The 17,143-nt window shown below is 41.5% G+C and overlaps 1 protein-coding gene across 1 annotated transcript; it reads left to right on the forward strand.

The window, feature by feature from the left end:
• Nucleotides 1-391: 391 nt before the first annotated feature.
• On the forward strand, nucleotides 392-16,938 carry LOC135092040 (uncharacterized). The gene is made up of 7 exons (XM_063990190.1): nucleotides 392-502; nucleotides 1,327-1,496; nucleotides 2,657-5,482; nucleotides 5,832-6,051; nucleotides 9,901-10,000; nucleotides 10,191-10,313; nucleotides 11,115-16,938. The coding sequence occupies exons 2-7, from the start codon at nucleotides 1,347-1,349 to the stop codon at nucleotides 11,278-11,280; spliced, it is 3,585 nt and encodes a 1,194-aa protein (XP_063846260.1). The 5' UTR covers nucleotides 392-502; nucleotides 1,327-1,346; the 3' UTR covers nucleotides 11,281-16,938.
• Nucleotides 16,939-17,143: the final 205 nt, after the last annotated feature.

Below are 17,143 nucleotides of genomic sequence, written 5' to 3' on the forward strand. Positions count from 1 at the left end.
CCATTCATCACTGCCGCCATCGTCAGTCATTTCATCACCACATTCCTAATAGTGAATAAATAAATGAATGAAGGAAGGGAGTAAAATTTTCATTCCCTTACTATGTCGATATTTTGCGCTTTTTCTCTTTCATCTTATTATACAACTATAGTAATACAGGAATGACTATAAAATATCATCCTATATTCTAAGTTCATAAAATTAAATTAAGTAACGAAAATAAGACGTGATATTTTGCACTCCCCCCCCCCACCCCCGTCTCTCTCTCTCTCTCTCTCTCTCTCTCATATTGATATTTCTCAGCATGTAACTTAATATTCCAGAGAAACTAATATTCGTATACATTTTTACGAGTGGTTTTGTTACTTTATTAATCCCTTCATAGGGTAGAGTCGGCTAATTCTACCTATCTTGAATGTACAAAACCAAGATGGCGGATGTCACGAGGGCTGAAGGACTTTTTAAAGATTGTGTCCTGTGGTAATTCTCGTTCAGTCACCAGGTAAGGCTCTCTCTCTCTCTCTCTCTCTCTCTCTCTCTCTCTCTCTCTCTCTCTCTCTCTCTCTCTCTCTCTCTCTCTCTCTCTCTCTCTCTCTCTCTCTCTCTCTCATCGCATCGTTGCATCTCTTGCTGTCTTCCACCGCTATATTCACGCTAACTGCTCCTCTGACCTTGCTAACTGCATGCCTCCCCTCCCGTGGCCTCGCTCACAAGACATTCTTCTTCCTCTCATTCCAACTCTTTTCTATACTGCAAGAGTTAACCAGTATTCTCAACCATTCATCTCTTTCCCTGGTAAACTCTAGAACTCCCTGCCTGTTTCTGTATTTCCTGCTTCCTCTGACGAATTCGTTCAAGAGGGAGGTTTCGACACGTCCTGCGCCCTCTCTCTCTCTCTCTCTCTCTGACTTTTTTTTTTTCCTTTAGCCAGTGGCCCTCTCAAAAATAAATAAATAAATAAATACAAACATGGAGGCCTGATCATCCCAGTCCTAGTATTAGTCCTTAGTATTAATTGTACACTTAATTAGTAGTACATATGTAATAATTAAGTCAATATATAACATGTAGATTTTCAGCTGTAATACCTCGAGATTAAGAAACCAATTATTATTGTTATTATTATTATTATTATTATTATTATTATTATTATTATTATTATTATTATTATTATTATTATTATTATTACACACCAGCATCACCCAGCCTCCTTAATCACCCATCATTTCCATCCAAAATCCGTCTACTCTCAGAGCTCCCTAACGACTCTTCACTAACAACCTGATTGCTGAGTCCATTCATCCACTCACCCTAACAATATTTCAGGGCAGAAGCCTCGCTGGGGTATGGAGGGTGGAGGAGACACAAGGACTAAGGAAGAGGAGGAGAACCCTTTAGAAGTCAAGATTATTAAAGATCAAGAAGGGCCACCTCTTGTTCACATCTCCTCCTCCTACAGCCACGGGAAAATAGTTGATGCAATTAGGAACCTTGGTGTAAGACTATTTCTCTACTATATCAACTTACCTGTATGTGCAAGGGCCTGTATTGAGTATTGCTGTGTTTTTTTACTTATTTCAAGCTCAACTGGGTCTTATTAGGGTGTTATCATGGTTCCAGTGGTTGTTTAACAGGTTCTAATGCATCTTATTGGGGTTTTCATGGTTCTAGTGACAGTTTTGGAGCTTTCATGGTTCCATTGGTAGGTTAACAGGTTCTAATGAGTGTTGCTGGGTTTTCAAGGGTGTTTTCATGGTTCCAGTGATGGTTTAACAAGCTCTAGTGGGTGTTAATGATCTTCAAGGGTATTTTCTTAATGGTGGTGATGTTTAACAAGTTTTGAAGTGTTATCCAATTTCTTGTGACTGTTTAACCAGTTCTTTTTGTGGTTTTGTGTTTATAATGAAGGTTTAACGTTTTCAAATATTTTCATGGTTTTAATAGTAGCGTAACAAATTTTCAAGGGTGTTTTCTTGAGTGTTGTGTTTGGAATGTTTGTTGTGAAATTAGTGATGGTTTAATATATTTGGGGATGTGGCTTGGGGGATTCTAGTGAAAGGGGGGGGAATTTTCCAAAGCCATTTTGACACACCTACGAGAACTTGACTGATCATCTCTGTGGCATTTGAAAACAGTCCCTTTTTAAATGTACAATGGTCACTGGCCAGACTAAAGAAAAAGGAAAAGAAAAGTAAGAAAGAAAAGAAAAGAAAAGCCCACTTAGGTGCCAGTCCTTAAAGAATAGAGTAGAGCTCTCCATAAAAAAAAATGGATAAAAAAAAAACTCGGTCATTTGGGGCTTTTTATAGCAAACTCTGGAACTCCCTGCCTGCTTCTGGACTTCCTGTGACTTGAACTCTTCCAGGAGGGAGGCTTCAAGGCATTTATCCTCCAATATTCTATGACTGTTTTTATTTTGTATTGGGGACTCACATGCAAGTGGATTTAATTTAATTTAATTTAATTTAATTAATTATTTTTTATTTATTTATTTTATTTTATTTACTTATTTATTTATTTATTTATCTATTTTTGTTGTTGCTCTTGGCCAATACCTCTCACATAAAAAAAAAAAAGCCATCTGGAATTGCAGGAGTGTCTTGAAAGCTCCTGTGATGAAAGGTACTTGCACAGCCACCTGCCTCTTCCCTTGCAGGAGAAGTACACAGACTCTGCCATTGTGACAAATGGCATGGTGCTGCCGGTGCACTCATGGGTGGTGGGCACGTTCAGCAAGACTCTGGCCGAAGCTTTTGGCCGAGCCACACTTCGGGTGTTCCGTGCGCCCACCGACGACGTGGAGGTGGTGACCAGCCTTGTTAACTGCATGTACAGGAACACAAATTCCATCAGGAAGAGCCAGCTGTGCAGCTTCCTGGGTGTTGCCCGGCAGCTGGGCATGACCTGCTTTGACACGCCGGCGCTGCGCTCCCTGGAGGAAAGACTGCTGGCAAAGGAGGACAGGGCCAGCCCAGGGCAGCCACCACAGCAGCAGGACTTGCACAGTGACCCTGAGCTGAAAGAGATTTTGAAATGTCTGACGAAGCTTCCTAACTTGTTGATAACGTGCAAGAGTCAGGCAGTTCCTCGTGATGTGCTGGCAGGTGGGAGTCAGGCCACGGAGGACAAGTTGACTCCAGCACCACGGCAGGATGAGGAACGGTGCTGCTGCAGATGCCGGTGCAAAAAGGAAACAGGGGACGACTCCTGTGCTGTTGATGAAAGAGTGGACAATGAGAAGGAATTCAGACTTTACAAAGACTCCTTGGCCAAGAAGCTCAGCACCTTTGGCACCACCATATCAGGTCAGGGTGCCCTCATTAACTTGCCTGCACACCTCATCTCCAGTGGCTGCATCTCAATAAAACCTGTATCCACCACCACCACCAACAACAACAACAACAACAACAACAACAACAACAACAACAACAACAACACTATCACCACCACCACCACAGAAGAGGAACCAGAATTGTTAGCACATTTTAAGACAACTGCTCCACCCCAAAGACACTCCACCATGGGTCCTCCACATTTAAACACACCCATCTATCCATCTCAAAGGCTCGGCAGGGGTGCAGGAAGGGGTGTGGTGCCCTCTAGGAAAATAGTACAGGATGGGAATGGGGCAAGACATGGCAGTGATGGAATGCTGTCTCATCAGGGCCTGCGAGGAGAGAGACTGTGTGAGGGGGTGGGTGGAGCAAGACAAGGTGGAGGATTAGGTGGAGTGACACCATATGGAAGATCAAGCGGATTAAGGCCAGGTGGAGGACCTACTTCCATTGCCAGGGGTGGAATGATGCTGGGTGGGCAAGAAGTGAGATACAAACCGCCAGAAGCAGAAAAGAACTCAAAATTTGTGTATCAGGGAAGAATACCAAAGCTGCAGAGGCCCTCACAGCACACCCAACACACTCCTCAGCTCTCACAATACACACAACACACTCCACAGCTCTCACAACACACTCAGAGGTCCTCACAGCACACCCAACACACTCCACAGCTCTCACAACACACACAACACACTCTGCAACTCTCACAACACACTCCACAGCTATCACAACATACTGAACACACTCAGGGACCCTCACAACACACCCAACACACTCAGAGACTCTCACAACACACCCAATACACTCCACATAACTCAAGGCACAGTCAGGTATACTCACAGGCCGTGCAACACACTCCACAGGCCTCACAACACACCCAAAATCAGCAACACACCAAACGCACCCTGCAACTACCACAACCACTCAGGACCCTCCCAGGCACCCCACAAGGCCATCAGAAGCTTCACCGTGGGAGGGGTAGAGGAAGCACTGGAGGATTTGGCAGAGGCCTTCCCCTGCAAGAAGGCGCTGAGACAGTGATGCCAGCAGGGGTCCAGAGGGGAAAGAGAGGCCGGCCTAGGAAGGATGCACATGTCAGTATTCCAGCTGTAGATGCAGATGTGCTCACCTTAAACAACACTCCTATTGAAATTTTGGGGACGAATTTGGTCATGGAGCTTAATGACAACACTTTTGACATCATTGAGGGAGGAGTGACGCTGCCAGACTGCTTTGCCACAGTGAACACTGCCACAGCACAGTCCCAAGAGCCAGCTGCTGTCGAGAGTAGTGCTGCAGCAACACCACAGCAGCACATGCAGTTAGACACTGAGGAACAAGGCTCGGCTGCGGAGAAAGATTATAGTTCCTCGAGATTAAGTTTTGGCAGCAATGTGGGGAGTTCAAGCTTTGAGAGCTTTATCAACAATGAGGATGTGCAGGACAGTGACACCTTGGTCACTGTTCCCAGCCAGCCAGGCCCCACCAGTAGTGTGGGACAGGAACAGCTTGATGGCCATGAGGGAGGGCTGCCTTCAGGCCCCACCAGTAATGTGGGGCAGGGACAGCATGGTGGCCATGAGGGAGGGCTTCCTTCAGGCCCCAGCAACAGTGTGGGGCAGGAACAACCTGGTGGTGGTGAGGAATTGCTGCCTTCAGGCCCCAGCAGCAGTGTGGGGCAGGAACAACCTGGTGGTGGTGAGGAATTGCTGCCTTCAGCCCCCAGCAGCAGTGTGGGGCAGGAACAACCTGGTGGTGGTGAGGAATTGCTGCCTTCAGGCCCCAGCAGCAGTGTGGGGCAGGAACAGTCTGGTGGCCATGAGAGAGGGCTGTCTTCAGACCACAGCATCAGTGTGGGGCAGGGACAGCCTGGTGGTGGTAAGGAATGGCTGTCTTCAGGCCCCAGCAGCAGTGTGGCAGAGAAACAACAGCTGCCTTCATCCCCCTGCAGCAGTGTGGGGCAGGGACAGCTTGACAGTGACAAAGAAGAGGTGCCTACAGGTCTCAGCAGCAGTGTGGAGCAGGAGCAGCAGGCATCTCCTGGTCACAGCAGCAGTGTGGCAGAGAAACAACAACTACCTTCATCCCCCTGCAGCAGTGTGGGACAGTCACAACTTGACAGCGATGAAGATCTGCCTTGCCTCACTGTGAGTATCTGTTCGCTCCTTTCCCAGTGTATATTTTGCTGATCAAACTTTTTTCATACACATGCATACGTTAAATTGTATTGAGGAAATTGTGAAAGAACACTTAAATATAACAAGAATGCAGAAATCTTGCATACACACACACACACACACACACACACACACACACACACACACACACACACACACACACACACACACACACACACACACACACACACACACACACACACAACTCAACAAGCTTGACTCAGTCCTGCCAAAACACAAACAGGTCAATACAAATAGATGAGGCACAGAGACTGCACGATTCACAGGTGTCCAGCCTCACCACTTCCTCCTTACACAGGTCCCATCCCAAGAACTTCCTTTGTCGGAGAAAAACACAAAAGCCAGGAGGAAGGAGAACCACAAATGCCCAACATGTCACTTGAGTCTGCCCAGCGCCTTCTCTCTGCTCCTTCACCGGCGGCAGCACAACGGACAGGAGCACTTCCACTGCTCCTCCTGTGACTTCCGCAACCCTTTCCGCCAGAACCTCGAAGCTCACGTGCGGAAGAAACACAGCCGTAAGTTAAAGGACACCGAGAAGAAGAGAAAGAGAGCTGCCTCAGTGAGTCCAGGGGTGAAGGAGGCACCTGTGAAAAAAGTAAAAGAAAATATTCCAAAGAACAAAAGGAAACTGGTCAGGCAGAGTAAGAGAGTGAAGAAGTAGTTAAGTTTAGGTGAAGTAAGAAGTGATTGGTAACCTTATGTATTATTGTGCATGTTGAAGAATTGAGTTTAATTATGTGAGGTGCAGTAACCATAGTAAGTCTTAAGCTATGTGATTGTAATGCACTGTAAATTTATGTAGCCATAACCTTAAATGTACAAGGCAATTATCCATTTCAGAATCTCAGTTTGTGTCAATAAGCAGTTACATTTCTTGTTTCTAAGTAAAAGAAAAATTTGAGTTGCAGTTCAGAGTTAAGATCTCAATTTTGGGGGTGAATATATGTATTGGTAAGTGTGTACAGAATTGCAGGGCTTAATTTTTATTTGTTTATTTTATTTATTTATTCTTTTTTCTAGTTATCTATTTCATTATATATATTTTTTTTATTCCTTCATCAAAGTGTAAGATTAGTTTTAGTTTGAAATTGTCAGTTTTGGAATCAATTTTTATGTGAACTATTGTGCACAGAATCACAGGTTAATGAACAGAAGCATGAATCTAATTGGCAGTGTTTAGCAGGCTGTTGTGAAAGTTGCATGGGGTTTTAAAAGTATGATGTCATGATTCCAGTAATAGTTAAATATTGACTACATGATCAGCAAGCAAATACATTCGAGAACCTTCCTTATTATCTCTGTGGGCTTTGAAATCTGTCCTTGTGAAAAATTATGTGAGTTTTCAATGGTGTATTCATGATTTCAGTGATATTTTATTTTATTTTATTTTATTTTATTTTATTTTATTTTATTTTATATTTTTGCATCATGAACCAGATTACTAATTTTTGTGGCCTTAGAAAGTATCGTAATCCAGATGAAAGGGCAGCGTTTCAGATTAAGTTTGTCATCCTTGGCCTCGCGCGCTTTGTATACATTCACCTTCACGCAGGGCAGCCACAGTCTTCAATATGCGTTATAGTGTTATACTCCCACCCAGCTTGTGTGTCAGGCCTTTACTGATATGGTCATTTCTTGTAGTAATAAAACGCTTGCATGGCCACAGAAAAAAAAGATTAATTTTGCCTCTCTCTCTCTCTCTCTCTCTCTCTCTCTCTCTCTCTCTCTCTCTCCAAGTAGCATACGTGACAAGTAGAAAGAAAAGAAGGAAAAGTGGGTATAATAAGAGTGCGTGTACGTGTGTAGGAGCCTCTAAATAATATCAACTTCAAGTTTTACCGAGAAAGTTGCTTAATTAATGATATAAGAAAAGATAGGGCAGGCGAATAAAGAGAATCTCGTCTCTTGTAAGCTCACGGCCGCGCCGGTTTCCGTTACGTGTTAGATAACATGTGGTTTTTCTGGGTTGCATTCCGCTGTGTTTCCCCGAGACTGTTTGGACATGTGGAGAGCAAACCACGGCGATTGCGTAATACGATTCATCTGTTAGGCACGTAAGGAGAAAGAGCTCAACTTCCTCCTTCAAAGCACATTTCAGTTTTTTCCCCGCGTGTATGATGTTGAAACTTGAGGGAAAACCTTGATAAATACGTAACAACTTCATCGTATTACGTAAGGAGGGAATAAATGCGGAACTTGTTTTTCTAAAATCAAGCTTTTTTCCTTGTGATTACCTGTAATGACGTAGGGATCGGAACAAAACGAGAAAGAATATGTGATAGTTTATGTTTACACAAGATGACACAAAAGGGAGAATTTCTTAACTTGCTTCAAGAAAAGGCTTTCCAGCCATGTATAGAAAGTTGTGTGTGCGAATAAACATAAGGCAGGCACAGAAAATGGCTAAGAAAATAAAGGGGGAGGGGGGGTGGCGAATGCTACACGGCTGTTCCCCCCAAAAATGTATTTCGGTGTTTCTTTCAAATAATTTAATGGATTTTTGTCGAAATTTATCTTTGTACACAAGGAAAGCGGTCTAGGGCGCAAAAATAGGGATGAAATGGGCACAAGATTCATTAGAAACATATCCACCCAGAAATAATAATAAAAAAAAAAGATATACTGAAGAAAAATAATAAAATACAGTTCAACGACCCTACCAAGTCAAGTTAGGTCTTCACATTTTACTATAGTGAGAAGTATTAGAAATCTGCATATTTTATGTATTTTAAATGTATGCATAATTTACATTTTCATTAACCGAATATTAAAGAAAAACACATGCTCTTATATAGATAAATATGGTATTTTTCGAGCGGGGAACTCCTATCATATTTTTTTGTAAGTAAACAACATACATATAATTAAAGAAAACCAAATATCCTCAAAATATAAATATAGGCTTGATATGTCTCCCTGGCAACTGATGTCAATATTTTGGGAGCAGTGGCAACTCCTTCCTTCAGTTGCTTGAGACATCATTGTAAGTGAGTACGTGATTCGCCTCTGCACCTTTACCTCGCCTCGTTAACACTTGTAGGTGAGTCCAGTTGAAAATGTAGCACCAATAAAGTATGCGAAGCTAAATAAACATAAATAAGTACAGTGAATATAACGAAAACTATGATGTATTTTTTAAGTACTAGTACAGACGCGGTGTTGTGTTTTTTCATCAGTATTTTTTCAGTTCTTTTTATTTTCTCGTGTGATTTGAAGGGTTATTAGAGTTGCTGCATTGTTCGTGTGTACTGTGTTGCTTAGGTAAGGTCAGGTCAGGTCAGAAGGTCAGTTGTTTACGTGCATCAGCTGACCGTCACGCATCTCAAGGTCATGACAAATATAATTGTTCGTAGTCACTATGTAGTTACTTACGGTGGTAATTATATACTAAAGTTCAATAATTCAACCTTATCAAAGACTCTTGTAATATACTGGGAATTGTTGCTTTTATTTCTTTTTATTTTATTTTTTTATTAATATATTTTCCGTTTAGTTACATACCGTCATCGATTTTTAGTTGCATAGGTTGCTTGACTTGAATATTGTCAGTGATTATTATAAGCACTATATTTCTGTACATTATTATTATTTTTTTCAAGCATTATTACAATTATTTTTATTTTATTTTATTTATTTATTTATTTTATTTTATTTTTTTTTTTTTGTACTTTCAGCTTGACAACTTACTTTGGATCAATATCTTCTATATCACTCTTAACTATACAATTGAACCTAATTATTTGACTCTACAAGTTACTAATTATAATGCTTTTTTTGCAGGCATTATTACTCTTTCTTTTTAGTATCAGCTTGATTATAATAGATCAATACATTAAATAATTACCCTTCACCATGTAATTCTTATTCATGATGTGTTTTCTAGGTTAGCTGGTGCAGTTTTTCCTATCTGGTGGGGAGTGTGTGGGTACAGACAAGGCTAAGAGTTTTTGTGGAGACATGGGGCTGCTATAAAGGTCGCAGGCACAACAGTTAGGTTAGCCAGCAGTCAGTGCCTTGTCCGGTGGGAGGACAGTCAAGGCCAACACAGCAGTCAGTGTGGCTGTGTGTAGATGTCCACAGCAGCAAAGTAAGGAACACCTGACTGCCAGACACACTGATTCATTACAAGATACTTATTCCCCATTGTCGATGACCTGTTTTGACCTCTCTTTAGGGACTGGCACTCTCAGCGGGCTTCTTTATTTGCTACTTTTTTGTAAACCTTGTCCTTTTCACATATAAGCAAAAAAGAAAAAAAAAAAAAGCTCTAGTCATTATCATTTAGTTGTGAAGAGAAGCAATGAACTGAAACCAAGTGCTGATGATGATTTTCTCTTTCCTGCCCTATCACGTTCCCCATGCAGAGATGTCCACCCCAGGCAGCAACACCCCAGACAGCCCCAACAGGCGGCTGCTGTTCATCCCGTCACCCATCGTCACCCGTCGCACCCGCACCAAGTCCACGTAAGCCCTGCCATCCTTCTCTTCCTTGTCACTGTAACCTGTAACTGAGCTAACTAATATCTGTCTACATGATGCCTACAAGTTCCTACATATCACTTTAAAGGAGAAATAGCTGTAGGTAGAGATTCTAAAGATATTATGGATGAATAGAAGAAAAGTAAGATTGTCATTGTTATTTGTATCCCTGCAGGAGTGACATAGCCATCAGCAACCCAGAGGTGAAGGGCAAGGTGAAGTTCTTCTGCCGAGCCAAAGGTCACGGCTTCATTATTCCTGACGATGGTAGTGAGGACCTCTTTCTCCACATCTCTGAGTGAGTTTTATTCATAAGCTCTCTGTCTCTGTAGTAAGTCTTCTCTCTTAATGACTAGATACTCTACATCTTTCATTTTCCTTCATTAAATATACAGTAGTGTCTTGTCTCTCTTTCATTCTTCCATCTCCCTCTCTTTCTCTGATGAGCAGTGGGCTTCTAACTTTTCCTCTCACAGCATCCCAAGAACCGAATGTCTCGCTCTCTTGCTCTGTTTTCTGTCGTGCTTGTCAAGTGTTGGAGCTGCCACGTGGTGTTCAGAAGGCTGTTGGTATTGCTCACAGTAAAATAAATTAAATCAAAACATTAGTATTGGAGAAATAGAACTAAACGTGCCCAGAGGAGTAAGGATCACCATATCCTCCATAGAGTGTGGTATGCCTCCATAAATAGGGGTATAACAAATTCACAGTCCAGTTCCATGTCATTAAGCCACGACACATGACATTTGCCTGGTGTGCCGCTCTCACTGCTTGAAAATCACTGGTTTAAAGGAATACTGCCACTGTATTCTCTGTCTTAAAGTACAGCAAAAAAGAGACTTGGGTGAACTACAAACCCTTCTTACTTGTATTTTTATTCCCATAGTGAGACAAGACATATGTGTTCAGCCACCTGTATTTATGGATGATATTAGCCTGTTATATAGATAGATATTTATTGTGACACTCTTTCCCTTGTTCCCATAACTAGCCCATTACACTACTTTCTTGAATCCATCACCACTTTTCCCATACCCCATCTCATCCTCACCCCTTTCCTCTCACCATCTCACCCATTTACCCTGTGCCTTCCCTGCAGCATCGAGGGAGAGTATGTGCCACAGGAGGGCGATGAAGTCACATACCGTCTCTGTCCCATCCCCCCCAAGAGGGAGAAGTTTCAAGCCACTCACGTTCGCATTGTTAACTTCACCCCCGAGGTTCACCACCGCTGGGACTGCAAGCTTGATGAGGAGAGCCACTAGGCCTTCATCCCCGCTGGCACTTGCACACACTAGTTGATATACGAGGGCCGTGTTTGCAAAGGTTTCAGTCTCTCATCTTGGCTACTTGGAACAGGCTGCAGTGGATGCTGTTCATGTTTTCAAGGGTGTTTTTTAGGATTTTATTGTATACCAGGCCCTAGTGGGAGGTATTTGGGTCTCGAGGGGTGCTTTCATGATTCCGGTGATAACTTGGCAGGCTGTAGTGGAAATTATTAGGATCCTGAAGGGTGTTTTTATGATTGTGGTGATTGTTTATCTTGTTGTTATGGAAATTAATAGGATTTTTAAGGATGTTTTCATGATCTTGATGGCAGTTTAATAAGTGTTGTGCATCATGAATGTGAAAAACACCCATGAAAGTGTGATTAATCATGTGACTTTTGAAAATGGTCCCCAAGAGAGTTATTAGAATTTTCAAGGCTGCTTTCATGATAACAGGGATAGTTTAATAAGAGTTCCAGATTACCAGCATGAAAAACACCCATGAGAACTTGACCTATTATCTGTGTGGCCTCTGAAGACAGTCTTGATGAGAGGAGAAAGCATTTCAAAATACAGGTCCATACTTTGGTCTATGGAATCCTAATTGTCTTTTTTGCTAGTTTTAACCAATAACTGTGTGCATTCAAGACAAAGTTATATAAACACATTAGCATATGTTAAGTTAAAAAATCAACCTTGTTTTTTAGGAAGCCATTCAACCTGTAAAACATGAAGATGCCAGAATCAAAAGCAAAACTGGAAGGAAATGACAAAGAGTACATTATAACAGAACCATTGACCCAGCTCTCTTTCTCTGTCTATCTGTCTATCTGCCCCCAGCTTGGCATGTCAGGTTAAGGTGGCCAGTGCTGTTGCTCATTGTATAAACAGACCAAAATCAAAAGGTAGAAGGAAACTAGTGTTGAGTACTTTAATAGAATGGTCTTGCTCTCTAGCTTCATTTTCTCTCAGGCTTACCAGTTCAGAAGGCTGTTGCTGTTGCTCACCACACAAAAGGAGTTAAAATGTTAGTATGGGAGAAAAGAACCAAATGTCTCGCTCTCTTGCTCTGTTTTCTCTCAGGCTTGTCAAGTGTTGGAGCTTCCACGTGGTGTTCAGAAGGCTGTTGGTGTTGCTCACGGTAAAATAAATCAAAACATTAGTATTGGAGAAATAGAACCAAACATCTTGCTCTTTTCCTCTATTTTGTCTCAGCTTGTCGGGTGTTTGTGCTGCCTTCTGGTGTTCAAGAGGCTGTTGGTATTCCTCACTGTATAAAATTAATTAAATCAAAAGTTGAAATGGGAGAAATAGAACTGGTATTGCTATCTCCATTTTCCCTCCCCCTGGCTTGGTAACGTCAGGTCCTCATGCTGTTGGCTGGTGTTCAGGAGGCATGGTGCTGTAGTGTCCTAGTGTTGTGTGGCAGCAAAGCATATTTAAGGTTCTTTCACTGCATGAAGAACACTCACTGAAGCTGTGTTGTTGTTCAGATATGCTGGCTGTGCTACCTCCTTTCAGTGGTCGTTGGCTGACACTAACGGTAATGCAGCAGAGGACTGTCGGCATAATATTTAGTGCTGCTGTTAGTGTGAGGACAGACTTCCTTGGCTAAATGTTAAGAGAGCAGATTGGTGGCGTGATCCTGACTTCATGTTTGTGGTTTTCTCATCCAACAAGCCAGTTTTGCAAGTCAGCATTCCTCGTAGTTATTATCGTGCTTAAGAGTGATAGCATTATCCTGGCCTCCTTTTTCTTGCTTCCTCTCCTAACAGGCAGGTTTTTTTAAGTCAGCATTCCTTGTAACCTAACACATAAGCTGAACAGAGTGATGGCTTTATCCTGGCCTCCCTCTTTGTAATGTCTTCCTCCGTCAAGCCAGTTTTTTTTTTTTTTTTGTTGTTGTCACATTCCTGGCTGCCAAATTTATAAGGTTGAAGGATTGTCAACATTATCTTCACCTCATTTTTCTGGTTTTCTCCTCTAATAAGCCAGTTTTTGGCCAATAATTCAAAATCACATCTTTGATACTCTGGCTGATGGGCTTAACAGATTGACAATATTATACGGACTCAATTATCCTGTTTTTTTTTATTTCTAATACGCTACTTTTCTGGAAGGAATTCAAATTACAATATTATACTGACTCAGTATTCCTATTTTTCATTTTTGATAAGCTACTTTTTCTGCCAGTTATTCAAAGTTGCATTCCTGACAGCCAAATTTGTGAGCTTACAGATTGGCAACATTATTCTGATCTTATATTTCTATTTTTCTCTTCTAATGAACTAGTATTTTTGGCCAGCTAGCCAGAGCAACATTCCTGGCAGCCTTTTTAATGAGCTTAACATTACCATAGTCTCCCCACAACTACTGGCACGTCATGTTACTATTTTCCTAAGGAAGTGTTGCATTTTCCTTGTTTTTTATGGCACTCACAAGTCGTTTAGGCTTTATATTGTTGTAGGTTGATGGTGTTCTGATAACTAAGAACTGTTGTAAGCTGGATATTTAAAACATATTTTTAAATCTCCATGAAACAAGTTTTTGATATTTTTCTTCAGAGATTTATTAAGGGTAGCTGATTTGAAAGGTTAACACCCTGACTTGCCCTTTGCCACCTGAGTGTTACTTTCTGTGACTTTTGCCAGGTGGTGGAGGGTGGTGTAGGTGGTGAGGGTGGTGGGGCAGGTGTAGAGTACAAGGGTTTTAAAAATAACAAGTGTAATAAGTTAAGATTCCTTGTAACTGCATCTAGTACGTAAGTTACCCCTGCTGCATGAGTTAGAGGCATTTTACTAGGTTCAGTTCATCAGTCTGTGCAGTTAATAATAATATCACTGGTGCCAATTGTAAGGTTAGTGAAATCAAACACAGAGATGTGACAATAATGTTAAGAGTGCAAGAGTATAAATCACATTTGAATTAGTACTTATTATTAGGATGTAATTGTGATGGATTAGGAGACTGAGAAGAAACCTGGGACGAAGAGGAGGTACTTAGATGCTCCAGGCGTGCTTCCTAGATAAGGTGGAGACTGGGGAGTGTAGCAGCTGATACATTCCTGCCACTACACTCTTGGCCTGTGTACTCTGTGGAAGGTGAGGGCAGGCAAAGCAAGCACAGTGACTCCCAAAACTGACGAACAATATGAAACCTGCTGTCTGGTCACGTGTCGTATCGGTAAGGTTGGTATGCATGGCTTGATGTGATGCTGTGCTGATATATTTCCCAGGTCACAATATACAGCAGCCATCCGTAGTGTGCTAACCATTGCCACCAAACTCACCTAAGATGTCAAATATTGTATACTGTGTCAGAAGTAACCCTCCTATTTTTTTAAAGATAGTTTTGGGAGCTACTGTACATTGCCATCTTGTGCTTCCTCTCACAACCACGTTTAATTCTCTTGTCATACCAAACTGCCATAGAAGAGACACAAGGTTGCTGATAAAGACCTCCACTAACACAAGGATGAAATTGGGATGTGATAGGTGGAAGTTGTGATCTAATGTTGATTTTTTTTGCCTGAATTGTTCTGTGAAATATGTATCACCTGTGTGGGCAACTGTACTTTGTGCTTGTTATCTGTTACATGCAGCAGAGTGGTTTGTTAGTTTAGCAATGTTTTGTAATGTTTAGTGAAGTTTTATTCATTAATGGCTATTTTTTTAGTGTTAATATATTTTTTTTGTCATCTAGTGTAAGGTTTTCTGCATTTATACTTTAGTGTTTGAAAGATTGGCAAGATTTGTCAGTTTGTGGACTGGATGAGTGCACATGAATGAAGAAGGAGGAGGGCTTACTGTTGTCTCTCCTTTGTAAGATTGTAAGTGATGGTTCCTTAACTAACATAGCATTAGATTGTGCTGACTGACTAATCAAATTTCATCTTACTTCACTGCCACTCTTAGAATTCCAACATACATTCTTCTCTGACCAAAACGAGATTAGTACAAGTTCTCTGTAGTTAAGTTTTCTTTGTGATAAAAATTGCAAGCTCATGAGTAAATTAACATGAAATTGATTTGAAAATAAGACTACATTTTCAAATGTTTTGGCATCTCATCTTGAATACTTTCCACTGGCTGTAATGGAAGTCATTGAGGTTTTCAAGGGTGTTTTTGTGGCTCTCTTGATAGTTTAACAAAAATTGTGCACCATCAGTGGGACAAGCATATGAGAACCTAACTCATCATTTCAGTGACCTTTAAAAATAGACCTTATAGGATTCATTAAGGTTTTCAAGGATGTTTTCATAATTAAAACAATAATTAAACAAGAATTCCATGCTATCAGTAGGAAAAATTACCTTGAGGACCTAATTAATCATTGCTGCGACTGTGGAAAGTAATGATTGTGAGAGAACCAAATGTTTGAGTTTCTTGTCGTTCTGTGTGTCTCCCAGTGCAGGGAAAGACATGGACGGCAGCAGGTGGCAGGTGTGGCAGCCAGGACTGATGTGCCAAGTGTACTGTGTTCCAGTGTGGGCTGTGGTGGAGTGTCAGTATTTAAGGCCTTGGACATTTTAGTTTAGTCAAGTCCATAGTAAGAGTTGATCACCAGTGTGCAGGGTGATGCAACACCTGCTGGTCACTGTGATGTAGATGATGGTAGAAAGGAAGCAACTGTCACCAGAGCTCACAGTTGTTTATGAGTGGTAGTGTTAGTTTAAATTTGATTGAAATCTTGTAGCACTGAAAAGAAAGGAGTTTGGGTTCCAAGGTGTGCCAGTGGGTGGTGTCATGTAGTGATAGTAAGGCCTAGAGGGAGTTACTGTTGAGGGACGATGGGAGACAAATAGAGGTGCTGTAGTTATATGAGAAATCTTTATTTACATTCGCTGGTCACAAGCAAATCCTGAGTTGTGACGTGAGGCGCTCGGAATAGAAAGAGTGAAGTTGCCACAGAGAGACTCAAACCTCAGATGCAGTCAGAAGACGAGTAAGTTTCCACATTTATGTCCCCTGTGTTTAGTACCATTTAATCTCAAGTCTTTGGGTCTGCTAAGAATCCAGCAGTTTTCAGATTTTGTAAGGAGACTTGGGAGAGAACCTAAGATTGAGGGAAGGTACAAAACACAGTGGTGATGAATCCTGAAGGTTACTTGACTTTCCATGTCTATAACCATTACTGCACTGCTCTTCTCTCTGACTGACGGTTCACTTATATCAGGAAAAGGAGCTGGCAAAGGAGACACATCAGATTTGGCTTCCACAGTCAGCATAAATGTCTGGCAGTGGATGGTGTGCTTTCCCTTCAGTGGCTAATTCACCTCTTTTACTCTCAGCACCTCATATTTAAAATGCCCCTTAGTTGCAGCCTATGAAGAATGTCAGTTGCCTTTAGTTGCAGCCTGTAGAAGGAGATGTCATTTACTTCCTCTTAGATCTCCAGTGCACAATACAGTCAAGCGTTAAGTAGTTGCATGTGGTCCATGAACGCATTCAGTACCTTCACACAACGACGTGGGCCACAAGGCTCGGCACGGCACCAACACTCGCGTGACCTGCTGCTGCTGCTGCTGCTGCTGCTGGTGTTAGTGCTGGCTTTGCTTCAGCCACCGTGACCATGTTTTAATTTGCTCATAAGTTGTGTATTTTTGCTCTTAATTTTACTCTTGTATTTTTGGATTAATACAGTCTGTTTTATTGATGAGAGTTTTTATATTTTTTGGGTATAAGTGCCTCTTTTTTTTTTTTTTTTTTTTTTTTACCAGTTTTTTTTAGCCTGGCTGGTAAGAATTAATTTTGCTTGAGCAGTTTATGAATAATTACTGATGATTTTTTTTTTTATTATAGCAAAGTGCATAGTTGAATCTAAGTAGTGAACATGCAGTTATACATAACAATCCATATTT

This window comes from Scylla paramamosain, chromosome 39, assembly GCF_035594125.1.
Source record: "Scylla paramamosain isolate STU-SP2022 chromosome 39, ASM3559412v1, whole genome shotgun sequence".
In the NCBI taxonomy this organism is placed as follows: Eukaryota; Metazoa; Arthropoda; class Malacostraca; order Decapoda; family Portunidae; genus Scylla; species Scylla paramamosain.